A 25,814-nucleotide genomic window follows, 5' to 3' on the forward strand; every position below is an offset into this window, starting at 1 on the left:
CTTGGACATAATTTTCCGGCCCATGCAGAAGTCTATTTTTCCCTATGAGTGTCTAGAGCATAGATAGATATTTCTATACCATACCCTAGGACAGTCTAGACTGTTCGGTAGCATTATGATATCCGTACTCTTTGCCATTCGAAAGTATCGCGCGATGCGGTAGTATATTAGATATTGTGACTCTGCATATTAGGCTTCATCCATAGCCGCCATTTTCACCAGACACTCCCAGCGTGTCAGCCGATGACCTTCGCCACAATTGGCGCGCTTAATTAGTCTCAATCGCCTCTTCGTTAACGGACACTCCCAGGTCGGGTGCCCATAAGCGCAGTGGCCGCATCTGAAGACGTTGGAACTAGGTAGACGTGCCAATATGGGACCGGAAAAAAAATATTCTTGTCCAAGTCCCATTTGCCAAGATCCCATGGGATTTACTAAGCGCAATGGGACTCCTATGGGATTCCCATGGGATCCCATGGGAATCCCAGCTAGATCCCATATCCCTTATTTCCTGCATAATTGCCTAAAGAGGAAATGGATAAATTAATGTAAATTACGAAGGTAATTTTGGCTGTTTTATATTTGTTTTACTAGTTACAGTCAGGGATATCATAAAGATATATATCTACACCCAGGGACTACTTATATTTTCCTAGCCTTATGAATCTCTACTTTTTTTCCCTAAAATTAGCTAAAATAGTGATTTTTAATATATTTTCGATTAGAACTAGTCATTTTTATCTTATTTCTTCTAAAACTCGATATCAATATACGAGATTTCCAGGAAATTATTAAAGAGATATATGTTAGCCTACTTATCACGTGATTAACTTCACTAAAAGTTAAACCCCTAAAATAGGGGTTCAACTTAATTAATCCAATTCAAAGGTAGAAGAGGGGGGAGAGGGTTATTAGTAGTAATTTTCCTCTGTATCTTAAATCCTCTATACATAGTCAATACAGCGGAAAATTTCAACAAAGTTATGCAGTCATGTGATCTTTCCTAATCTGGCTAGATCGAGTCCCATGGGATCCCATGGGACCACCCTTCTTGTCCAAATCCCAGAAGCAGAATCCCATAGGACTTACGTAAGTGGGATTTCCCATGGCTTAGCGTGGGAGTCCTACGTGGACCCATAGGTCCATGTCCCATATTGGCAGGTCTAGAACTAGGTGATTAGATAAGCCTTAGCTTTTGGCATTTCCAACATAGTAATTCGTTCGCCACATCGGACATCGTCTTCTGAATAAGTTTCATCGACCTAGGGGATATAGTTTATAAGACACCCCACGACAGGCCTTCTACCACGCAGGATGCTTGCGAAGAGCCTCAGCCCCTGCTATACTATTGGCTATCGTCACCTAATCACCCGAAGGTAGCTTCCGGGTCGCGACAAACGAGGCTTACCCAGCCAGGACCCCAGAATTTTGCCGGGTAATCATAACCTGTCATTCGACTCTTTCAGCCAAATGTTTCGGTGTCAATCCTCGGATTTATTCCCGGTTCGGCCCAACTTTGATGATCTCACAGTCCTCACGAAGCTCGACCTTCGGTACTTCCGGGGGGGACGTGCCATTGCTCCGGTATTAGGTGGCTCAGCCTCGGTTAGGTCACGCTGCCAGTCTCTGACTGGGATGGTGCGCCACGCCGCCGCTGAATATCAAGTTTTTTATCTGACCTTAACAGGTCTCGCGGCAAAGTTTAGGGCGCGCCAATAACAAACACATAACAGGGAGGTACACATATCTCAGTTTCTGCGCCTGTCTTGATATGATCTCATGCCTCTGTTGCACGCCTAACCCTAGAACACTCTAACGTCCCGAATTGACTACAATCCGGCAAGGCCAAGAGATACTTCTTATATCCCTCGGGAAGCTACGCCTCCCAGAGGCCGGTACAGTTATTACCACGGCCAAGTGGTCGCTTCCTGGTTGATTGTGGCTTTCAGAAACTACATACGTCAAACCCCTTATAGATCCCTCATGAATATTATTCTTAAATTACTATTCGTATTTATAGTATCTCTAATTATAATTTCAGTATCGCTGGCTATTATCGGTCCCCCTTCCGAGCCATCTCACAATCAACCCACTTATCACTTCCCGGCCTCGCAACCAAGTTATTTGTCGACGAAGAATCCGGAAATTCCTGGTCTGACCCCCGCTCGCTCCTCTGGTAGATGACCGTCAGCCCAACACTACCCTCTAAGTGCCCTCTCTTGTCGAGCGAGGACAGGTTGTGTGAGGTTGTCCGCGACGCCAGCGTCCCGGTAACGTGCTTTCGCCAGACAGCCTTGAAGGTCGGGAGCTTTGAAGCCACAATGGCGCTGTTGAGTTCGACGGCAGAGATAATGACCATTTCGCCGAGGACGTACGTAAAGTCTGGGTGGAATGCGAACTGGTGAAGGACGATGATGCGAAGGCAGGAAACAATGACCGCGATACCGGCAACGGTGATAGTGGCAATAATACCCAGTCGGCGGGTGACGCTTGCTTGGATCTTCCATAGGGGGCGGATAGGGGAGAAGAGGATGATAGAGTCCATCATGATGGACTGAGGTGGATTGGTTAGCTGCACCGTCTTTTTCTAAAGCTAGTGGCCTAGGGACTTACAAGCGCGGCAGGCACGTAGTAGGTTACGGATGTTGATAGGCACTTGGCCTCTGGGTATGTCGCGCTGTCCCAAAAAGCTTCCAATGGCACTGGAGGCAGTAGAGCAGCCAGAGGGAGATGGAAACGAGGAAGTTCATTAACAATGTCGCATAAACACAATAGATGAAGCTTGTCTGGTTTGTGAGCCTTAGAAGAGCAAAAATCCCGTCTTGATGGAGAATTGCATCCAGATATATGCAATTTCTTCAGAAAGGAGAAGCTGCGTGCAGATTAAAAGTCAGATTGAGAACCTCTGAACTGGATATCGGGGTGGCTTTCCGAACATACATTGGATAAGGTCATTACAATCGCTGGATTAGGCGTGGGGGCAAGATGACTAGAAATCTGTATCAGACCCCATATCAGAGCAATACTTCATTGGGTATATTAGAACATACAGTCCGCCTCCATAGTGAAGAAACGCACAGAATATTCCTTGTTGTGCTATATTGGAAATCTACACGATGATTAGATTGACCGTGTAGATTTCAAAATTTCGATAATACCAAACTCACCATCACTATAACCATCCACCAATCATCCATCCCAAAAGCTTTGATGATCCATCCTCGCCAGTATACGCGCACGCACGTCGAAAAAGTGGAGAGCGCCCAGAAAATGAAGGAAACAGCATTTGCAGCCGGCTGCAGCGACTCCAACATTTTCACGAGGACAAGAGCGAGAGAGCCAACGCCCGAAAAGAATGACTAGAAAAGACAGAGAACAGGGCGAAGTTCGCAATAATATAACCTGGTCTAACCAACACTTTGGATCCAGGGCGTTGGAATTAAATGAGCGGCTGGCCGCGAATACACATGCGATCGACAAAACATCTGCCTTTCCTTCAATCCTTCGCTAGCCGCGGAAACCACTCCAACATCGAGGAAAACTCAAGGACTCTGTCATATTAGAGGAAAAGCGATAATTTCCCCTTCTAATCAGGAAGACAGCTTAGAAAACATATCAATTCCCGGAACATTGCGAGTTCATATTGGACAAGGCTCGAGAACGCGGCACATAGCGCCGGGGCTAATGCAGCGCTAAATCCTTGGTGCCCCGAAGGATCGACTATTACGCCGCTTCCCGGCACACTGGAAGTGCCCCTAGTACCGAATCACTTGATTGTTTCCTTTTCTGGCTCCCACTTCTATCCGATAATCCTCCAAGGAACGATAATCCCTCAAGGAATTGGAGAATGGTGTCTAGATTACAAGTGCCATTGTGTCTGCTGCCCCTGGCCAGAACGAGAGAAAGGCGAGAAAGTCTCACGCCGTAAAGCCCCCAATTTTTGAAGAGATGGCCTGGCCAACGACCCTCGCGACACTGCTGAGCCCAGCTCCTTCGCAGATTGCACCCACTTTCACAGTGCTCGGGGCCGCATTTCATCAGTGCATTCGCACCTTGGAAATCGACAACCGTATCAAGTCACTCTTGGCCTTGTACCTGGGAGCTTGGTTGGCCCTGTGCGGCACCTATATCTGTGTATACTCTCTGGGCACATTCTGTGTGATTGGACGCTCCCTGCTTGCCGCATGTTGTTTCAATTTCGGACTCGCGATCAGTATCCTGATCTACCGCGCCTTTTTCCATCGCCTCAGTCGGTTTTCAGGCCCATGGGACGCTAAATTGAGCCGGCTGTTCCCGCTTCAGCAGGGGATTAAACAAACTCAGTACCACCTGGATCTCCAAAAATTGCACCAACAGTATGGCGACTTTGTGCGTACAGGTCCCGGGAGATCTCAATTGATCGGCTATCAGCCGTGCCCGCGTTACATGGGCCACAATCGCCTTGCACAAAATCTCCATGGTATAGCCATGTGTCAGACGATAATGCACAGATTTATTTGAACTTAACGCGAGATCCCATGGTCCACCGTCGCAGGCGAAAAGCTTGGGAGCGTGCATTCAACATGAAGGTAATAGACTCCAATCCAAACTCTCCTCTATGGTCTTCTTGCCCCTTATTGCGTAGTAGCTAATAGATGTACGTGTTGTATAGCACTAGCATCATACGAGCCCCGCGTTCAAAACAAAGTGAATGTTCTTGCCACTCAGATCCACTCCAGACAGAATCAACCACTCGACAAGAAAAAGGTGGGCCTGAGATGCAACTTCTACGCAACAATCCCTCCATGACTTTTCCTACGTACCAAGTTGAATTTCTAACGCGCGACCACAGCAATGGGGCTTGAAAAGCGACAAGACCCCGCAAGACGTCATCTCCTGGCTAGTGAAAGCCCTCGAGGAGAAAGACCAAGCTGCTCCACCAGGCGCCCAGGCTCTCAACGACGATGGCCGTCTTATAATCATCGCCGGAAGGTCCGTCAGGTATCCTAAAGGCCCTAAAAATAATTAATCCAACATAAAATCCAGTGACACCACGGCCAGAACCCTCGCCCACGCACTATATTATCTGGTCAAGACTCCCTCTGCATACCAAAGTCTACTAGAAGAACTTGACAACGCCTTTGGAAGTAAAGCCGATACCTCGGAATTCACTAACGAGAAGCTCTGCCACCTTCCTTGCCTCCAAGCCGTCATCAACGAGACCCTCCGCCTCAAGCCTGCCGTGCCTAGCGTTAACCCCATACTAACTTCACCACATGGTCTACATATTGAGGAAGTTTGGATCCCAGGCGATACGATCGTTGTGATACCGCAGTATGTGCTTCAGCGCGATGAGCGCTATTTTCCCTCCGGTTCGGAATTCATTCCGGAGCGTTGGCTGGAAGGAAAGAATGATTTTTCTAAGCATGAGGAAGCATACTTCCCATTTCAAATAGGTAGATATATCAGTTATTCTCATTGAGATTGGAATTGATGTGCTAATGACACTTCAGGTCGGTACTCCTGCGTTGGAAAGTAGCTCGCACTCATGCAGCTTCGATGCGTGATCGCCCGGCTCGTGTACGATTTTGTCTTTGCGTTCGCAGATGGGGAGGATGGGTTGTCATTTGATGCTGACTCTAAGGATACTTTCACTTTTACTCTTGGGTCATTATATTCAGTTTTCATAGATCGGGTTCGGGAATAGTGTGGGCTTAGACTTCTACATGGGCCGGCCCATTGCTGCCTGATTCTGTCTGATTTCTTAATATAAACTGCTGAGTCATCTGAAATTAATTCTGTTATTTACCCGCATTTTGGTAAGAACATGTACCACTTAACTTATTTTCTACCTTATTTCTTATATTTTTATGAAATATCCCTATTTATAGATAGATAATATATATGTTTATTAATATAATAGCTATTTTCAAAATATAAGCGTATGGTATAGGGTATATCTAGTCTGTGCCAAAACCCGCAAATAGGTAGGTCAAGCCAACCCGCAACCCGAACCCGCAAACCCGATGGGTTGGGTGCTTTACCCACGCTAGCCCTTCGGCTTTTCAATTTCCCTGTTTGAATTGGGGGCGTTTAATACATGGGTTTCTATCACTGGGTTGGGTTCTAAAATTTTGAAATGGGGCCCCATTTGCCGAAGCCTAAACGCAAACTAGTCAAATCCATACCGACAGAAAGCCACAATATGATTGGTTTCAGGAAGGCGGTGAGTTGTAAAAACAATAACAAAATCATCGTAGGAACAATCTTGATCCGGAAGAATTCTCTGACCAATCAGAAGCCTCCATTTCCACCGCTTTATGAGGGTACCCGAGTAGTAAGAGGGGTAGATTTCGATCCACGGAAAGAAACACCAAGGAAGTTATTCTTCAATAGACTATGTTTCATTGGCCACAAGTCTTGGGTCCAGAGATGCCCTTGATTATTTATATATTGCTAAGCCTTACTCAGCTAATCTAATCGTCCTTGACTCTCATAGGGATTTGCGGGGTAGTCTAATTACCCACGTCGATCATGCGCCACATGAAGCGCGTGCATATCAGCTATCTGTCATAAATAGTCGTTCTCGGACCAGTAACTCAACTCATCCTAGCCTTTTCTTTCATATTGTCGCTTTTCCCCTCTACTTTACCCCCAAAGCTTATACGATGAGTTGTGACATTCCCCAAAAGCAGGACGAGGTAGATGAACTACCCACTGCGAGACATATCAATCTCGCCACTTCAAGCAAGGCAAATGATCATGGACATGTTGTCGACGCAGAGAACGGCTCGGGTTGTCTCAATAGCAAGTTAGCTAAAGACGGCCACACGATCCTCATCCCGCAACCGAGCTCGGATCCGGAAGATCCTTTGAACTGGTCTTCATTCAAAAAGCACCTCATCCTTCTCATTATATCGTGGACTGCCATGCTGGCAGACTATGGTTCTGCCACGGGCGCAGTCACCCTGATCCCGCAAGCGGCAGAATGGGGCATAAGCCCAGATACTGTGAACCATTCTCAGGTAGGGAATGTGTTCATGCTCGGAGTCGGTGGTATTTTCGTTGTCGCTGGGTCTGCCTATTTCGGCCGCCTTCCCGTTCTTTTCTGGTTCCTTGTCATTGCCACAGCCACCGCCGCTTGGTGTGCCGGTGCGACCAATTTCGAAAGCTTCATGGCCGCGCGCATTCTGAATGGATTTTTTTCTACGGTACGTTGGTATCCCCAACATGATTCAGGCCCAGCCTCCACTTCCCAACCGGCTTGCCGTTTTATGTCTCTCCGATTTGATGATACCGTTGCTAACGCATAATAGGTCGCTCAAGGGGGTGGACTGATGTTTACTAGAGACATGTTCTTCTTTCATGAACAAGCAAGGAAGATCAATATATGGGCAGCCTTTATCATTCTCAGTAAGCATGGCTCCCTCTCTGAGGCACTGCATCGTATTGATTGGCACACCTCGCCTCTCTAGGTCCATATCTCGGTCCCCTTTTCTCAGCATTCATCATCTCGACACAAAAGTGGAACGATGCATTTTGGCTGTTTTTTGCCATGTGCGGTCTTGCATTAATACTGTCTGTGCTCTTCGTTCCCGAGACGTACTACAACAGAAACTCCCATGACGTCCCTTCTAATGGATCACGGATCTCGACGCTTATCGGCATTCACCAGCGCCGTGTGAACCTACTCAAGCCAAACACTTTTATCGATGTTCTTCTCCGGCCAGCTAAAGTGATTACAAAACTACCAATTCTTTTGATGTCTTTTTTTTACTTTCTTACCTTTGCCTGGGTTGTCGGGATCAATAGTATGTTCTGATCATTCTCTCTCTTTTTCTTGGGAACTTACCGTTATCTAGCGACGCTCTCGATTTTCTTGACCCCGCTCTATAATTTTGGACCAAAACAGATTGGGTATGTTCACTTTCGTATGTTGACTGTCGATCTTCATTCGTTGCAGATGTTTTGAGATGTTTTGAATTGTTATGTCAAGCGGTAGTATCTAATATTTATCCTCTAGCTTTTTCTACTTTACCCCCATCGTTGCCGCCCTTTTGGGTGAACTATGCGGTCACTATATCCACGATCTCATCGCACATCGCTACATCAAGAAGCATCATGGCCACTTCGAACCGGAAGTCAGGCTTCGGGCTGCGATCATATCAACGCCATTCATGGTAGCAGGTATCGTTTTGTTAGGATTTGCCCTAGAGTATGGGTACCACTATATGATCACGTCTTTGGGATGGGGTCTGTATGTGTTCGGTATAATGATCACCACAGTTGCTGTCAACGCTTATGGAGTGGACTGTTATCCTGAAGGAAGCGGCGAGGTTGCTGCTTGGATAAACATGGCACGTACTACTGGTGGCTTCATCGTGAGTTACTTCCAAGTGAATTGGGCAAATTCCATGGGCGTCAAGAATAGCTTTAGCGTGCAAGCTGGTATCATTGCTGTGGCTTCTTTCATACCAATAGGCTTGATGTTCTGGGGCAGGACGTTAAGAGAGCAGAGTGGGCCACTGGGATTTAAGACGGTATGAAGTAGGACGGTAGAAATTTAGTGATACCTTCTCACTATAGTATTACGAAGTTGTGATTAGGCTGTGCCGTATAGACTTCAATAGCCTAACCCATGGGGGTAATTGTAATGCACTGCATTACAATTAAGGCGGGATTCTTTAGTATGGGCAAAAAAAAATGGGTCATAGTGCATTACATTCAAAGTATTCGAGTACATTACAATTATCTTCTAGGCCCGTACGAAGCTGAAAATTTGACATGTTTTTAATTTATATTTCAAGCACCCTCCATTTTATTTTTGATAGATTTCAGCCAGTAAATGGGGTAGTTATAGGGGTTCAAAATCCGGGAGTTTTTTTGATGGGGTGCCGACCGTAGGTTAGGGTGATATATTACCGTACGACGACCACCACCCGATACCTAATAGGGTAAGGGGATTATATAGGTTTAAAAAATGAAAATTCAACGGGTTAGGATTTTGAGAGATAGGGTTTTGTGCACAAAAACCTAACAGAATATTTAGGTAAGAGAGAGATAGGGTTTTGTGTATAAAAACCCGATAGAGAGTTTTTTAATAGGGTAATATATCACTATATGACCACTAGGCTTCTGCAAGCCCAATGGGCCGGCCCACGTGGGCTTTGGTCAGCCGGCCCAAGCCCAAAAAGCCCACGAAAAGCCCATTAGGCCCACGAAAGTGGAGACACCTTTTTTACATAATTTATGAAAAATATGCTGTATTTTTAGTATTCTATCTGTTAAATACCATAAATAAAATACATACTTTCACTACTAAGAGATAGGGTTTTGTGCACAAAACCCCTTCTGCCTGAAATTTCAGGAGTCAGCCATCTGCGCTGAAATCAGTAACACTTATTGATCTGATAAAATTTGATTGATAAATAATAACAAATGATGACTAAAAACACCTAATTAATTACATGAAATCCAATTGGCTGATCAGGGCGCTTCCGTACGCGACCAGAAGTGCGAGATGCGGGCAAATTCCCATCATCCGCACTTTCTTCCGAACTTTCTTCGGATGAATCCCCTCTTTTTCTCTTTAACCTCACACTCTCTCTTATATACTCTCTCATACTCTCTCTTATACTCTTACTCTTATCCTTACTCTCTTCAATAGCACTAATTTCACCAATATCACCCTTTTGTACCTGAATATCATCCTTTTCTCCCTTATCAAAGATCTCCAAAGATCGGATGAAAGCAAGCTCTATCTCTTCCATCTCAAATTGGGTAGCACGACTATAGAGTATAAGGTCTTTGATTATACTAGACTTCAGACGACCACACCAATAGTGGCAGATATCACGTGCTGAGTTAAAAAGCCTTTCTACCCTAGTACCTATAGCTAGGATAGAGAAGATATCACGCGTAATTTGCGCAAGAGTTAGGTATTTAGTCTCATTTTCTCTCCAAAATTGTCGAGTATTTAGTAGGGTTTTACCTAAAGATAGGGTTAGTAAGCTTTCTTAGCTAAAAGAGAGTATAAAAGGGTATAAAAAGGTAGTAAAAAGTGCCAAAAAGTATAAATTACCTGATTAAAGATAGTGAGATAACTCATCTTAGACAAAAGGGCTCTCCACTTCTAGGGTTAGTAAGCTTTCAAGCTCACTCCACTAAAGGGTGATAGAGGGTATACTAGTATGACTAGTAGATTTGCTTTGATAGTTTTTGATCCGATCTTTTAAGCTTATCTTATATTGACTAGTATAATCTTGATCTAACCAATCAGGGGTTTAAAAGAAGTAGAGCTTATACTATGGGGCAAGGATTATCCCATGTGTATATAGATTACCAAGTGTCAGAGTGCAGGCTGGCAGGGTTATAATAGGAGAAGACCGGCGGGATCGGGTCGGGTTCAGAGGGTTTCTAATTGATCCGGCAGCAGGTCGGCGGACGGTCTAGCGTAAGCTATTATACAAGACGTAGCTCCAAGAGCTACAACAGGATCCAGATCGGAAGTGCAGATAAACAAAATATAGATCACGTGCCCGTGATCTCCCTTATCGGTCCTAGCGGGTCCCTACGGACCCTATCAGGACACACCGTGACAGTACCCCCTCCCTAAGGGCCGAACTCCGTTGAGGCGAGGCTTATGGGGGTATCTCCTATGGAAGTTCCGGATGATCTCGCGGGCGTGCGCGAGATACTTAATAGGTTCCTCAGTCGGGTCGTTATACCCAATCCACTTAACGGTGTATTTTAGGCGCGGGCCTCCACGGCCGCGTTGTTCCCATTGGGAATCCAGGATATCTTCTACTTCCTACTCCTCTAGTCCTTCGACTTCGACTAGGGGCGGGGGTTCGGGCACTTGCCCCTATATAGGGTTCTCGGCCGCGGGCTGCAGCAGGCTTACGTTGAATACTGGGTGGATCTTTATGCTAGCGGGCAGTTCGAGTTTGTAAGCGTGCGGGCTTATGACCTCGAGGACCCGGAAGGGACCTAGATTCTTCCAGTCTAGCTTCTTCTATAGATGGAGGGTTTTGATGTTCTTAGCGTTCAGCCAAACCAGTTGTCCAGGGTAGTCTTCAACATTACCCAAGTCTACCCGGACCCAACCCGACCCAATACCCAAATGGGTCGGGTTTTAGGGCCAAACCTTAGACCCAAGCCTGGGTATTAGGTCCAACCCTTAGACCCAACCCAACCCTTAGGTACCCAATTGGGTCGCAAACATAGCAAATATGCCAAGATTCTGCTACTGCATAAATTATGCGTTTTTTTCAGCCAGTTGCGGTAGCCTCCTCGATTGACTGGGAATGCCAATGTTTGTACACATGGAACACCCCTACATCTAAGGGTTGAAGGATTTGAGTCGAATGAGGAGGTAGACAGAATGGTAGAATCTTCTTCTTCTCGGAGAAATTGGTAAATTCATACGTCAAAAGCGATCCAAACCCGTCCATCAGGAGCATCCGCCATGCACCCTTACGTCGTGCTTGAGTTCGATCTATCGAAATGCTGGATCCATTGATATGCTAGAGCATCATTGATATAGCCAGAATCAGTGACACCAATATGTTCGTCCTCGATAAAGTCGAACCACTGGTGCGAAAGTCGTTTTGCGGTCAAAATAATCAACGGCGGAATTGCAAATCCATCCGAAGAAATAGCTTCAACAACCGTCACATATTCTCGATTTGTATCGGTTCCAGAAACGATTTTCCGACGTGGCTCGCGAGTCACGATCCATTGGTCTTGTCCGATTCCCATCTGAAAGCCAGACTCGTTAAAATTGTATAGATCTTCACGTTGGATCCCGTAAGAGCTGACGGCGTTTTCGTAGCCCTCAAACCACTTTAGAGTGCGATCTCTATCTTCAGCTTTTAACCGCTCTCGATCAAGACTCTTGCGACGACGAATCTTATATTTAGGGTATCTTTTAAGCCAGCGTTTTAGCCAGCGGTGGTTGAGGGCAGGTGCGGCTGGTTCCGTTTCCCTAAGGATTGCAGTAGCGGTCGAGAGGATTTGCTGACGTTTTAGGGGTAGACCCATACGATAATTAAGATCCATCCACCTCATTAGGCCTGCCTCAGCACTTTCATCAAGTCTTTGACCGGTTGTTTGGCGATCAAATAGCGATTGGCGTCCCTGCCAACGCGCACGTAGACGCTGGTATGGAACGTCAAATTCTCGGCAAGCTTTGGCGATATTTGGCTTGTCTTCTGCATGTAGGTAGCCAATCGCTTGTTTTACTCGTTCCTCGATTTGCTTATTCAAAGAAGCCATGTTGGTTGAGCAGCAGTGGTTCAAAGTTGCTTGGTGTGAGGTTCGTGGGAAAATTATCGTTTGGCGTTATTTATCGTTTGGGTGGCAGACCCGCGTGTGCGCGGGTCGAGTAATTTAGTAATAAATTACGTGGGGCCGGTTATTATTGTTATTATTATTTATTGTTTCCGAGAGATGTAATATGCACTAGTACTAGAAAAGGCCAATGAGGCCATTGCACGGAACTTGAGATGTGTATTTCTATATAATCTGGATAGCAAAATAAAAGGGCTCTTTCGAGCTGATTCAGCAGTTGATGCCAAGGGGATCAGGTAGCGGTAGATGTTGACTGACGCTAGTAAGAATTCTCTCCACTTTTACCGACATTTTATCCCGTTATGACCGAAGTTTCGCGCTCTCTTTGGGGGGAGATAAGCTACTATCGCTATTCGCAACCATAGTACACGTCCACGGGGATTTCACTAGTTATACGGAGTAAATACCGGCTGATCCGGATTAATGTGGGGTATTTCCTCAAATTGTATTTAACCTTGGAATCCTTGAGTCTTGTTTTCACTTCTAATGTTCCATGAAGACCTTTTCTCCTTTGGATTAATTTTTTTTTTTTTTTTTTTTTTGGGAATTTGAAAAGAATTATGGATCAACTACCATTGGAGATCAAGCATATAATTGCCCAGTGGGTGAGTCTCCTAATATGACACCTTGATCATTTGCAGCTCTAATTTAGATTCCAGGCAGACGAAAACAAATCCAAGGAAAGCCTCCAAGCCTTGTCAAAAGTAAATAGGCAATGGAACAAGATTGCCTCATCGGTGTTGTACCGAAATCTCGTCATCCGCCTCAATTCTCAAGGAGAAATTCCCCGCAAATTGCTCCTTCCGCCGGACACCCGAAGTGTTCTCACCCACGTGAAAACATTAAGTCTTGTGGCGGAGCTTGTTCCGCCTAAACCTGGAGTCCGAGGAACCGACGATATCCCGCATGTTCTGGAAAGATTAAGGCTAGGAGAACTAGACAACCCCGCCTTCCACCGCGTTGGAAGGTATGGCAAGGGAGATTGGACTTTCATTGCGGATTTTATCAGACAAATCCCTTCTTTGCAGAATGCCAATCTCCTTATTCAGAATGGGGGCCCGGTGGAGCTCTTCGAGGTCCTTTCAGACTATCATCCCACTTGTCGAGTGTCTATCTTCACCTCTTGGCCGTTCCCCAGTCGCGGATCATATCAAGTCATCAACAAACATTGGGCCCTTTCACCGATGCTACATGCTGTGCATGTCAGCGACTATTCAAAGGAAATGTCTAGGCCAGGTCTTACCCATTCTGATTACCTTCTAAAGAAGCTTATATTACAGTCGCCACAAATAAAGGAGGCTTCATTGCAAACCACTACTAATCCCTATGGAGGTATGCGTCCTCATGACCCAAAACACAACCAAGGCCTTCTAGTGGAAGATGGAAGCCTGAATAAAACACCCACTGGCAAGCTCCAAAGACTAATATGGCCCCTTAAAAGCAAAATGACAGCCGAGCAGTTCAAGGAGTGGCAAATGGTCACAGATTTCAGCCTTCTAGAATCATGGACTATTGGCTGCGTTGAAGACTCAGCACTGCTCCAGACTATTGCGGATATCCACCCTTTCCAGCAACTGACACGACTCACCCTTGCTCTTGTCGCACCGAAAGGGGACGTTGACGACACTCTAGAATTTTGGCGTGCTGCGGAGTCAACGTTTCATTCTCTACCTCCGTTGACCTATCTTTGGTTACTGGGATCTTTTAAGCCTGCATTTTTCAATCGTGGAGTCCTGGCCAAACATGGATTAACTCTACTTGAACTGAGATTATATACGGGCCCGGGGGTCATTCAAGACATCAACACACTTTCATACACACTCGAAGGACAAATTGCGCCCGCATTTTCGTCTGATGATATTTCAGAGCTCGCAGGCCAGTGTCCGTCTCTGCAGAAGCTATTTATATGCGCACAAAGATCTCAAGATCTCGGGACGGATGTCTGGAATGCATTGGGCCGGTTCCCATCCCTTCAGGAGCTCGACTTGACGCTGAAATGCTCACCTGAGATGGATGCCAACATGATGCCGGTCCCGCCCCGTGAGTTGTCGGAGTTTGAAAAGGGCGTCCTAGTTGAATATCGCGCCTCTTGCCGGAGATGGTTTATTCGGGACTGCATTATAAACTGTTCAATCAACGAGAGTTTGGCTAAGGCATACTTCACGCATATACGCGCATGTCAGGATGAAAAACGCTTCGCCCAACTTGTGCTTCGCCCTCTTTATAATACAGTCCCTGGCCGTGATTACTTCAACCACCTGGCTCTTACGTGGACGATTGAATTAAGTGCTCTGACAGGCCTACATGCAAAATGCAAAAAGACGTCCGAATCTCGCGTTCCGACACTGGAGACGAGCTTTGGGGCAGAGATGATATCGATTTTTCGATCCATCTGACAGAATTCTCTAACCCATGGGGGTAATTCCACCGGACACCAGTGGAATTAGGGTGAGATTTTTTAGTATGGGAGAAAAAAAAGTGGGGCGGGGTCCAGTGGAATAAAACTTCTCGAGTCCAATGGATTTATATTTTGGGCCCGTACGGAGCTCAGATTTTAATATGTTTCTGGTCACTATCTACTTAATAGTCAAACCAAAATTTAGATCATATAAAGCAGTAGAAATTGTTATTACAGGGGTTGGAAATCAGGGAGTTTTTTTGATAGAGTGCCGACCACAGGTAGTCTGTGCCATAACCCGCAAATGGGTAGGTAAAGTCAACCCGAAACCCGAACCCGCAAAACCCATGGGTTGGTCAGGTCAACCCGCAACCCGCATGGGGCGGGTTGCGGGTTCGGGTGCGGGTTACCCACGCTAGCCCATCTTTGCATAAATTTCTAACGCTATACCTAAATAGGATGGATAAATTTGATTATTCATGAAATTAATTACTGTTATTTACACATATTTTTGTTACGCTTTTGAATTTCTCGTTATTCAATCATTAGTATTATGAATTTAAAAGGATTTAGGTTATATATCAAAACTTTAAGTCTAGTAATAAGATTGCCTTTAGGATTTAATGTATTTAAGGTAGGTTGTGGTTATTTAAAAGAGTTTAGGTAGGAAATGGTTATTTGGGGTGGAAATATATATATTTCATGTAGAGCTCTTCAAGTGTATCTTCTAGGAGATTTGTGGACCTTCTCTCCCCTACCTAAATCAGCTTAATTTCAACTTTTTTAATATCAAATCTATGACTGATTTCTATAGAAATCAGCAGTACTTTTATATACTCTCTCTATCTTAGACTCTGTCGTTCAGTGGCAGACTTTATCAGCCATTTCTACAGCAATTAGTAATACTTTCATAGCCTGAAAAATCAGGAGATCAACGATTTCTATAGAAATCATTAACCCCTAAGGCCTTCAGTAACCCATAAATTCAATGGGTTTTTATGGGTTTTTATGGGTTTTTATGGGTTTTTATGGGTTTTTATGGGTTTCTTATGGGTTTCTGCGGGTTATTGCGGGTTACTTGCGGGTTTCTTGCGGGTTTCTTGCGGGTTACCTGATAACCCATAAATTCTATCCAATAGGAACCATGCGCTATAAGTCAAGTTGTGATAGATCAACATACTCAGTTTTTCACTATACAGCATGGTCAACCCCCCTCTTTATTATTAAATTCCCTTATTTACAGCATTGAAAATTCCACGTAAGTGCCTACTGCTCTCATATTCTTCTAAACCATCTACTACCCCTCTTTACTTTCTATATGTCTCAACTCCAATACTCTGATGCTGATGGCTTCTCATCATCTATCTACGATGGTGATATAGATAATCTTCCTTATTTTCCACCAGAGGACTCACATCTTTTATATACACCCGAACTCTCAGTCAGCCAGCAGACAACCAATTCCTTTGATCAAGAGTTTATTCGACCATCCGCCCCTCTCACGATCCCTTCCTCTCTAAAACGCGTTGGCCCAGATCGTCGAAAGGGCTACATTCTCTATGAAAGCATGACACATAGTGATTGGGTAGAATGGTGGCTTCAGACCGACTTTGGGAAACAAAGTAGGGTACGATGGGACTCAAACCACTTTTCTGAAGTTTGGACCCAGTTCGATCAGGTAGCAAATGCCGCTGATGGTGCACCAAAGGTAATGTGCAGACGTTGCGGGCAAATCCTTGAGCACCCTCAATCTCCATGCGCTGGAACGAGTATGCGCCATGGAACTTCGACAATGAACAAGCATTTAAAGGGTATTAATTGTCGCAATTATACTAAGAATAAGACGCAAGCATCTGGTATTACCCAGTTTATACAAACAGCTGTAAGTATAAATATTCATCTATTCTTCTATTTTTCCAACTTTCTCTTCGATCATTAAGAGACGTGTTTTTGTGCACAAAAACATATCTTTAATTAATATTCACGCTCAACGCTTAACTTTCAACGCTATAGAGCAGAAACCCTTTAACCAATCACAGATTTACACAAGATGCATGGGAACAGAAGCTTCTTACTTTCCTTACGGTCGCACGGCTTCCATTCCGACTAGTCGAGCACCCTGAATTTCATAGCCTTATCAGAATGGCCCAAACTGCCCCAACATGCCCTGAGATCCCGTCACAGAAACGTATTAGAAACCGGCTACACACTACAGTGAAAGAGAGACAAGAAGATTTACTCCGAAGGCTACCTGCTGGGTCTAAGATATCAATTGCGCTTGATTGCTGGACATCTCCATTCTCACAGGCGTTCATGGCTATCAGTGGCTATTTTATTGATGAGGACTGGCAGTATCGTGAGATCCTTCTTGGATTCGAACCACTTTATGGAACACACTCTGGTGCAAATCTGAGTGTAGTACTCCTGGAGATCCTTCAGCGACATAAAATTGAGGATCGAGTTCTTGCAGTTGTCACTGATAATGCATCAAACAATAAGACCTTAGTCGACACCCTTCAGCAATCTATGTCAGATGATATTACCCTGATTCGGGTCCCCTGTATCGCGCATGTTATTCAACTCAGTCTAAATGAGCTTCTTGGTTCTATGAAGGCGGACCCTATGAATGAGACAACCGAAGCACGGTGGACTGAGCAGCGGTCCCAGTCAGCTCGCATGAATGCAAAGCACCATAGACGAGAAATTGTGAGAACGTTAAATAAGGTAAGTGATATCAAATCTATGAAATATTACTATTACTTATAAAATTCTCCAGATTCGCAGTCTTGCTATCTATATTAACGCTAGTCCTCAACGCCGGGAAGCATTCTATAAACTTCAACCTGAATCTGTCAAACTTACGCCTATTCAAGATGTCAAAACACGTTGGAACTCTACATTCCTCATGCTTCGCCGTGCAAAGCGCCTCCAATCTATCTTTAACCCTTTTTGTGAGGAATGCGATCGGACAGACTTGATGTTGGATGATGAGGAGTGGCGGCAGATTGAATATCTCCTTTGGATCACACAGCCATTCTTTGAGTTCACTAATGAACTTTCGAAGACAAAAGACGTTACAGCCCATCATATCTTCAAGATTTATAACAAACTGTTTGAACATCTCGAGCTATCGATTTCCCAACTCCAAAGAAAGAAGGCTACTTGGAAAAAGAAGATGCTTGAAGCGCTTCAGGCTGGCCTACAGAAGCTTCGAGTCTATTACTCTGAAACAGATAATATCCGAGGTGACCTTTATGCAGTTGGCACTATCTTAGCGCCAGAGAATAAGCTCCAGTTTTTCATGACTGACGACTGGTCTGATGAATGGCGCCAAAGATATCGACAAAGCTTTAAGGATTACTTTATCCCCTACCAAAGCCGTCTTACTAGTCAACATGATTCTATTCCCTCCCAGTCATCTACTAGGGTAGGATCACGTCTAGATATGATGCTTAAAGGGAAAAGGCAACAGGCAATACCACGTGATGAAGTTACGCAATATCTTGATAGTGGTAAGTTTTATCTGTCTTATACTTAAATATTATTAATCTCTTTAGATATTATTGAAGTTACCCCTCTTACGTTTTGGAGAGAGAATCAGTACCGATTTCCAGCACTTGCAAATCTCGCTCGGGATGTCCTTTCAGTTCCAGCATCTGGTGCTGGTGTTGAACAACTGTTCAATACTGCTCGTGATATTTGCCACTACCGCAGAGGGAGACTAAATGCCACAACTATCCAAGAATTAATGATGTTCCTCTGCACTTCAAGGTTTGATATGCAAGAAGAGCAGTTCAAGTTCTTAAAGGAGTTCTTCTCTCATGATGAGATTGAAGCAGTAAATGAAGAAAGAGATGATTCAACTGATCAATTTGATATTGATCCAATCAGTGATGATGAGGAAGAGGATACACAAGGGCAAGAGGAGACTCAAAGGTCTAAGTCACCTGAAGACCACAGTGAGCATGATTCGCCTGATTTACCTATGATAGAAGGGGTAGATACTCAAAAACGCACATCAGGGAGAGTGCGTAAGCGTGTTAGACGTGAAGATAGTGATTTCCTATATGATTAGCTGTTTATTTAATATATTCACTTTATATTCTATCTACTTGAGTGATTCATAAATCAAGATTTCATGAATTAAGATTATATTGCGAAAACTACAAAGCTGTACTAGGCTGTACTAGGAATACTCAAAAATACTCAAAAATACTACATAATTTATGCAGAGAGAGCTATTTCTATGTTTGTCCTGTTTGACGACCCATTGGGTAATAGGGATGTCAAAATGAAATTTCAAAATTTCGAAATTCCTGAAATTTGGCTGCTTGAAATGTAATTTGAAATGGGGCTTGAAATCTTGAAATCTAGCTAGTCCCAAAGTGGTAATGATTATCTTCCATTCTTCCAATCAAAACAGTCGAACGTAAAGCACGTGACATAGACATCATGTGTCATCTATCCCCCGCCGTCGCCGAGTTGGCCGCTTGGAATCATCTGGAACTCCTTGAGGCCATTCAGATACACGCTTCGACCTCGTCCGCATAAGATGAGCTGAATCTGAATTTGTTGTGGGTTTCGTTGAAGGACTAAGGGGAGGCTCCGAAGTTGGCTTCAACAAGGAGTTAAGCCTCGACTTCAACGCAGAAATGAGGGCAGGATTTGTTGATTCTGAAGCTGAAGTCAAAGCTGAATTCAATGCTAAAACCAGGGCAGACGTTGGTGATTGCTCTGTTGGTTGCTCTGGTGGTTGCTCTGGTGGTTGCTCTGGCGGTTGCTCTGGCGGTTGCTCTGGCGGTTGCTCTGGCGGTTGCTCTGGCGGTTGCTCTGGCGGTTGCTCTGGCGGTTGCTCTGGCGGTTGCTCTGGCGGTTGCTCTGGCGGTTGCTCTGGCGGTTGCTCTAGTGGTTGCTCCGGTGGTTGCTCTAGTAGTTGATATGAGCCCCCTGATAGATCGTCTAGCACTTGGTTTCGCTGCAAAACCCTCTCTATCTCGTTATCCTCTTCTTGAAGGAGTGATTCTTGCGCAACTTCGGGAGGCCGTTCTGTCCGGAATTGTCGTTTATTGATCTGCACGAAGAGCAGTTTTTCAACGCGGTGGGGCTCGAGCCTATTTCGGACTTTTGTATGCTGAAGGTTCATCTGTGAAAAGGCTCTCTCCGCTGCCGCTGAAATTGCCACAGTATTGCAGAGTCGACGAGCAAAGGGTGCAAGAAGCGGAGCAAAGTCCTCCTGTATAAGCATATCGTAAGTAAGTCCTTCGTTTTAATCGTTGATAGTATAACGTACTGCCTCAAGCCAAAAGAGAGACGGGCTCTGGGCCTTCCAGCAGGAGGCATTATAAAAAGTGCCCGTTCTCTGCCTGAATGACAGAAATTCATGCCAAGCGGAAGAGCTTTTGTCGTTGTTCTGTAGAGGCCGTAGCACACCTTCGATATAATTACGAGAGCTCTGGTCAACTTTCCCAGGGACTCTAGCGGGATCAAGATGATAGGCTACCCAGTGGATAGGCTCAAGCTGACGTAGTATTCGACTTTGCCAGCCTATGCCATCCAAATAGGACAAGAAATCGTCCTTAAGAGATGTTTGGGAAGCCAATGTTCGTAGATCTTCATGGAGATCTAGCCATCGCTGCGTTACCTCCATAATCGACGAGTTCCGAGCTTCGGACTCTTTTTGGGCAACATGTAGAGGCTTAAGGATTTTAATCAACTCCTTTAGTTGCCACCAGAACGAATGCGAGTTCGCTATCCGAATAATCTCCCTCCCCCTAGCAGTCGAGGTAGCAGGAGTGATAAGTGTCCACTCACAGATAGCTTCTTGGCAGTCGTGGAGCGAGGAGAGCATATTATATTGCGTTCCCCATCTTGTAATGACTGACGCAATAAGAGCCTTCCTATATCCCCACTTCTCAATCTGCTTTCCTTGCATCCTTGCGTACTCGAGTGGTGAGTGGTGGAAGAAGACGACTATTTCAAGGGCCGACTTAAATACCTCCGCAGCCCGTGGAACCTTCGAACCCTTAGCATCAACAATATCCTTCATGATTAACTGTAGGCCGTGAGAGTCACAGGGAATCATAAAGCAGTGTTTGAGCTCTGGTGTGTTCTCTAGCTTCTCCCAGACCGATTTCATGACAGAACATGTGTCTGTCGAGATAGAATTAATTCTTTTCCAGTCAATCGTTGTATCCAGTTGTAGTAGGAGACATTTGAGACTATTCAAGATCCAACCACTAATAGCAGGAGCATCAAGAGTCTTGTCTTCCATATCATTCAAGTAGACAAACCATGACTTTATCGGCGTTGTTATAGTCATCACTATCACCCGTTGAGATCTAATGTTAGTGGTCTCATCCACTGTGACATTTAAGAACTCAGTTCTCCGTAACTCTTTAATAACCTTCTCTAGTAGTTCATTATATGCTTCATCCAGCAGGTCATCGGCGACTCGTTGGCGGGAAGGAATTTGATACGTCGGGCTTAACGCATGGATAAGTTCTCGCATTTCTTGCTGTTCGAAAAGGTTGAATGGTCTAGCCCCGGTGAAACAGACCTGAGCGATTAGCTGATCAATGCTTCTGGCTGGCTGAGATGTAGAGAAACTTAGCAATTTCTGTTTCTTCTCTGCGGCGGTCTTGGGATCCATCAGAGCCTGTGCTTTTGTGCATTTATTAACATGCTCACTCTGGCGTGTAGTATTTTTGGCGCGAGTCTTCAAGCATCCAAGACATTGTGCTTGAGGCACCTGAAGAAGCTGCAATTAGGGGAGTAGAGGATAAGTTTATGAATTAGTTCTTACCTTTTTATCACCCTGTATGATTTTGAAGCATCTCTGAAGCTCGAGCTCTGAGTAGGAAACCTTTCCGCAAGGATGATTAGGAGCCATTTCGAAGGTGAGGGTGCTAGGAAGGGGTGAGACCTTGAGAGTATTCTAAACAAGCCAAAGATATATATTCTTCCACCTGTTGCCACGAGCTACAGCATACTTGATGAAGACTGGCAGAAAAATGAAGTATAGGCCATTATTGGCTATAATAGGTTACCGCTTCTGATGACTCAGCAGGCGCCAGCCCCTTGAAATGTAATTGAAACGAGAAAATGAAATGAAATTTCAAGATTTCGTAATGAGTTGGCCAATTTCGTAATTACAACATCCCTAATGTATAGTATTATATCAGTAGGTAGTGATATTCCTCTATCTATATACTTTATTTTAAACTAAGCTACGTGGAACATTAGTTAAAAATATCTTGAAACTCTATAATGATCAAAACTAGCGCTGAGAACAAGACACGAAAGTTAAGTTCGCGTGCCCTGAATAGCTTGATTGTTCAAGGCAGTGATCCTAGGAAGAGTAATTGATCACCGTTTAGGTCCGACTCCGCCATGACCGAGCTATCGAGATAGTGTCTTGGCCCGTAATACTATAATCAACGAATCCAAACTTTGCGTACAAAGAAGCACCATTTCTACTGGCACTCACATACGTCTTAAGTCCTTCGACATCGGCCAAATCACTTCCCCGTTTGACAAGCATGGAAGCAGCCCCTTGCCGTTGATACTCTGGATGCGTAGCGACTATGTCTAAATCTTTTACCTCGAACAATAAGAGTTAGCATAGGCACATGCCTGAAGCAGACACAGAACGGGAAATCATACAAATATATTTTTGGTCACCCATAACACGCTTTCTATTGCTCTCGCCTACAGTCACAAGAGCTTCGCAAAGCTCCCTAGGCATATCGCCGTACCACGGAGGATAGCGTGGTCCACGTTCCTCGGGAGTTGCCAAGTCCCATTTTGCATAGGCGGCTATTCGCGATTTGCCATCGGCGTCTTTTGATCCGGTATCAACTACTTTGAGATAGCGCTGGAAAGGTCTTCCTAAATCCCCGTGGATGGCATCTTCCAGCCAACTTCGCACACCAGCGGTATGAGGAAACAAGCGTCGGGAACCAGAGTCTGAAAATGCCGCGAACCAGATGTCTATAGAGAGTGACGAGATCCAGATTTAGGGTATTTGAGGTTGCCATCTAGAAAGTAGGAGCTGAAATATAAATCTGGTAAAAATGTGAGTATGTAAAAAGCCAAGAGCAAACTTTGCCAGATTGGTAGTGAGCAGAATAATGAATACGGACGTTTTAAGCTCTGACACTGGGGTAGATCAGGCCACGTCGCCAGATCTCTCCCCGCGAATTTGAAAATTTCTTATGGGTGTTTACGGTATTTTACGACTCATTGAGCGCTGGAATCCCGCACGCTGGAAGACGCGATTCAGCTAGGCAGGGGCTGTTCATTGAGTGACCTAATATGGACTAGGGCGGTTTCGGGTACCAGCCGAGAAACGGTACGTGTGTCCAGAGGGGAGGTTAATTTCGACTTTCACTGTAATACGGGCTGTCGCTCATATCTACACATTGTCGAAGCCCTGGATGTCTGCGTCAGCTTACATGGGCGTCACCGGCTGTGAGTAGACGCCAGGAACGAATAGAAGCGGCAATAAAGAGCAGAATCCATGGGCAATACAAACGGGGACCATATTTGCCTACGAGGGTTAGTTCCTCTACAGCTGAAGCCAGCTTTCGTCATGTAAGAGGTACCGTATCTACGGGGATTTAAGATATGAAAATTTACATATAAAAAATTTAGATACTGAACTAGAACTTCTGAAAGTTTACGCGAAATTTTATAAGTAGATCAGAATATAGTCTAGCGCTGAAAATATTTATAGTCTACTATAGCTCAATTTTTTTATTTGGATGAAAATGCCAAGACTTTTATAGTCTGGTAGACTACAGTCACTCTTATAGGATTGGAACCCAAAGGTTCAAATCCTTCTCTATCGCAGCTCATCAGTGCCTAAGATCGCGAGAAAGGTAAGTAACAAAATACATCGATGATGGCATTAGTATCATGTTCATTTTCTACCACAGACCTCGTTTCTCTAGCGGCAAATTATTCGCTCCATAATTAAGACTGCTTACTACCCGATCCGATTATTTCAATGTCTATGACATACACAACATCCCTGAATGTCGAGTCAGGAAGTGGTCTCACCAGGACAAAGGCTGGATTTATGGTCAGATTTTTCATTATGAATGCTCGAGATTCTATGCAAACCTCAGTCTTTTCTGATGCATAATTTTCTGACTTTTATCCCATGGCTGCAAGACGGGCTTGAAATGGAAACCCGCTGAGGCTATTTGGAATTACAGACATATCCCAGGCTCACACAGGCTTAATCCACACCAAGGACTTTGATCGCCTGATATCGTCTTCAATTTCTAATCTCAAGAGAGCCATCAAGCTATAGAATAGCTTTCTTGAGCCACAGTATGTCTTTTATTACAACTATAGCTAGATTTAAAAGAGCGAATTTGAAGCCTCGTGCTCACATAATAAACCCTTGAAACTTCACGGCATGTACGATCGTTAACATTGGACCCTATGCAACTCGGACCCGTCACCCTGCTCCCACTAATAGTATCAATTCTGCATGTGCAGAGATCCGGGGCGTGACCTGCAGCTTGTATGGGATCGGATGGCTGATAACCCTAGGCTGCAATTCTGGTTTTATATCTACCTCAGCACTTTTCTCCACGGGTTTGCTGATTTCAAACACTATAAGGGTATTTGCAACACTGAGCTAAACTGTGCTGTCTGCCAAAATCCGATCGGGGCAGATGCGACGCCCAAAGCCGAACACGAAGGTGTGCGTATCTATTTCTGGGCCCCAACTATCGATCTCTAGGAAACGTTCTGGCTTAAAGGCCATAGGATCGTGCATTTACCCCTATTATGTGGAATAGAATATAAACACTATGAGTAAGAACAAAGTAACTCGATATATCGCGCGTTAGGTCTTGCTAAATATTGGGCATAAGAAGAGAACCCTCAGGAATATAATATCTATTGTATATATCGCTAGCAGTTGGTGTATATAGAACCACTATAAGTACTATAGGTTACTAATAATACCTCCCTTACTACTATATTCATGTAAGGTAGGCAATTGCGATCTGCTGATATGGGGAGGCGACTAGGCCTAATTACCTGGTCAATCTCATCTTATGCCCTTTGTTGAACTTCTACGTTCGATGCCATAGAGAGGAAAAACATTTTAATTAAAGACATAGTCTAGTCGCCTATAATAGTAAGAGTATTAGTCATAAGAAGCAGGAAGTAGTATATAGTGTCAGCGCCCGCGCTATAAAGTGGAGCAGCTATCTATCTAGCAACTAGCTCCTCTGATCCATAAGATGGAATCTTATTTATACTAAATTGTTAGAGAGTAAAAAGTGCTAGAAATTATCAGGGTGGCATGAAAATGGTATAGGTTCACTCGTATTCACAGATAAATAAAACAACTCGTAGGGCTTTGAAACAGCAACACTAGTATTTCCAGTCCCATCCCCTCAGCAGGCCTCAGTTGCCATCATTCCTTTTAGCTAAATAAGTCCTAGTATTCACATTCACTCAACTCCTCATCATCACGATCATTCAACTCCTCCTCCTCATCATCACAGTCATTCAACTCCTCATCATCACAGTCATTCGACTCCAAGTCCTCATGATCAAAGTCATTCAAATCACAGACCTCATGATCACGGAAATTTGACCCCAGGTCCACGAGCTTCCCCATTGGTGTTCTCACGCATGTTTTCGTCTCTTTCAGACTTCCAAGTAGGATGACACTAAAATAGTCCCTAACCTGTAGATTACGGCCACGAGAAGGGTACAGGCTGCGGCAGACCATTCCATATGCGACTCTAGATCTCGCTTTTTTTGTGACAATTTGTTGACTTGTTCTTTCAGAGTGTCGCTCAGTTCTCGGTACTGTTTGGCTCCAGATTGCGTATTTGCACGATGGAAAACTAAGTCGCTCATAACTTCTTTTGTCATTGGCCTGAAACATCTTCCCACTCGTTTCCAACTAAGTGGTTTGCCGGTCACTTCTCACTGATAGAATACATGGGCCTCCAAAATGGGAGCCAGGCGAGAGTTGATTTGTAGATCCATATTGCAAAGACGGTATGAAGCGCCAGGCGTCTCCTTGATTTTGTAGTTATAGGATTTAAGCAAG

The 25,814-nt window shown here is 44.6% G+C and overlaps 6 protein-coding genes across 6 annotated transcripts; 3 read left to right on the forward strand and 3 right to left on the reverse strand.

The window, feature by feature from the left end:
* Positions 1-2,053: 2,053 nt before the first annotated feature.
* On the reverse strand, positions 2,054-3,314 carry N7520_011997 (uncharacterized protein; the record flags this gene model as incomplete). The annotated part of the gene is made up of 4 exons (XM_057145930.1): positions 2,054-2,554; positions 2,614-2,702; positions 3,051-3,096; positions 3,168-3,314. 4 exons carry the CDS (start codon positions 3,312-3,314, stop codon positions 2,054-2,056), a joined length of 783 nt encoding a protein of 260 aa, XP_056991684.1.
* A 634-nt stretch (positions 3,315-3,948) lies between these two features.
* On the forward strand, positions 3,949-5,518 carry N7520_011998 (cytochrome P450; the record flags this gene model as incomplete). The annotated part of the gene is made up of 4 exons (XM_057145931.1): positions 3,949-4,368; positions 4,832-4,971; positions 5,026-5,435; positions 5,493-5,518. 4 exons carry the CDS (start codon positions 3,949-3,951, stop codon positions 5,516-5,518), a joined length of 996 nt encoding a protein of 331 aa, XP_056991685.1.
* A 1,129-nt stretch (positions 5,519-6,647) lies between these two features.
* N7520_011999 (MFS transporter) lies at positions 6,648-8,525 on the forward strand (the record flags this gene model as incomplete). Its single annotated transcript, XM_057145932.1, has 5 exons — positions 6,648-7,190; positions 7,296-7,392; positions 7,455-7,790; positions 7,842-7,896; positions 8,003-8,525. 5 exons carry the CDS (start codon positions 6,648-6,650, stop codon positions 8,523-8,525), a joined length of 1,554 nt encoding a protein of 517 aa, XP_056991686.1.
* Positions 8,526-10,590: 2,065 nt separating this feature from the next.
* Positions 10,591-12,255, reverse strand: N7520_012000 (DNA-binding domain-containing protein; the record flags this gene model as incomplete). The annotated part of the gene is made up of 2 exons (XM_057145933.1): positions 10,591-10,634; positions 11,541-12,255. 2 exons carry the CDS (start codon positions 12,253-12,255, stop codon positions 10,591-10,593), a joined length of 759 nt encoding a protein of 252 aa, XP_056991687.1.
* A 635-nt stretch (positions 12,256-12,890) lies between these two features.
* Positions 12,891-14,726, forward strand: N7520_012001 (uncharacterized protein; the record flags this gene model as incomplete). Its single annotated transcript, XM_057145934.1, has 2 exons — positions 12,891-12,935; positions 12,990-14,726. The coding sequence occupies 2 exons, from the start codon at positions 12,891-12,893 to the stop codon at positions 14,724-14,726; spliced, it is 1,782 nt and encodes a 593-aa protein (XP_056991688.1).
* Positions 14,727-25,190: 10,464 nt separating this feature from the next.
* N7520_012002 (uncharacterized protein) lies at positions 25,191-25,373 on the reverse strand (the record flags this gene model as incomplete). The annotated part of the gene is made up of 1 exon (XM_057145935.1): positions 25,191-25,373. One exon carries the CDS (start codon positions 25,371-25,373, stop codon positions 25,191-25,193), a length of 183 nt encoding a protein of 60 aa, XP_056991689.1.
* Between the last annotated feature and the right edge of the window lie 441 nt (positions 25,374-25,814).

Source organism: Penicillium odoratum (assembly GCF_028828045.1).
Source record: "Penicillium odoratum strain IBT 22623 chromosome Unknown utg000008l_segment0_segment0, whole genome shotgun sequence".
Classification (NCBI taxonomy): domain Eukaryota; kingdom Fungi; phylum Ascomycota; class Eurotiomycetes; order Eurotiales; family Aspergillaceae; genus Penicillium; species Penicillium odoratum.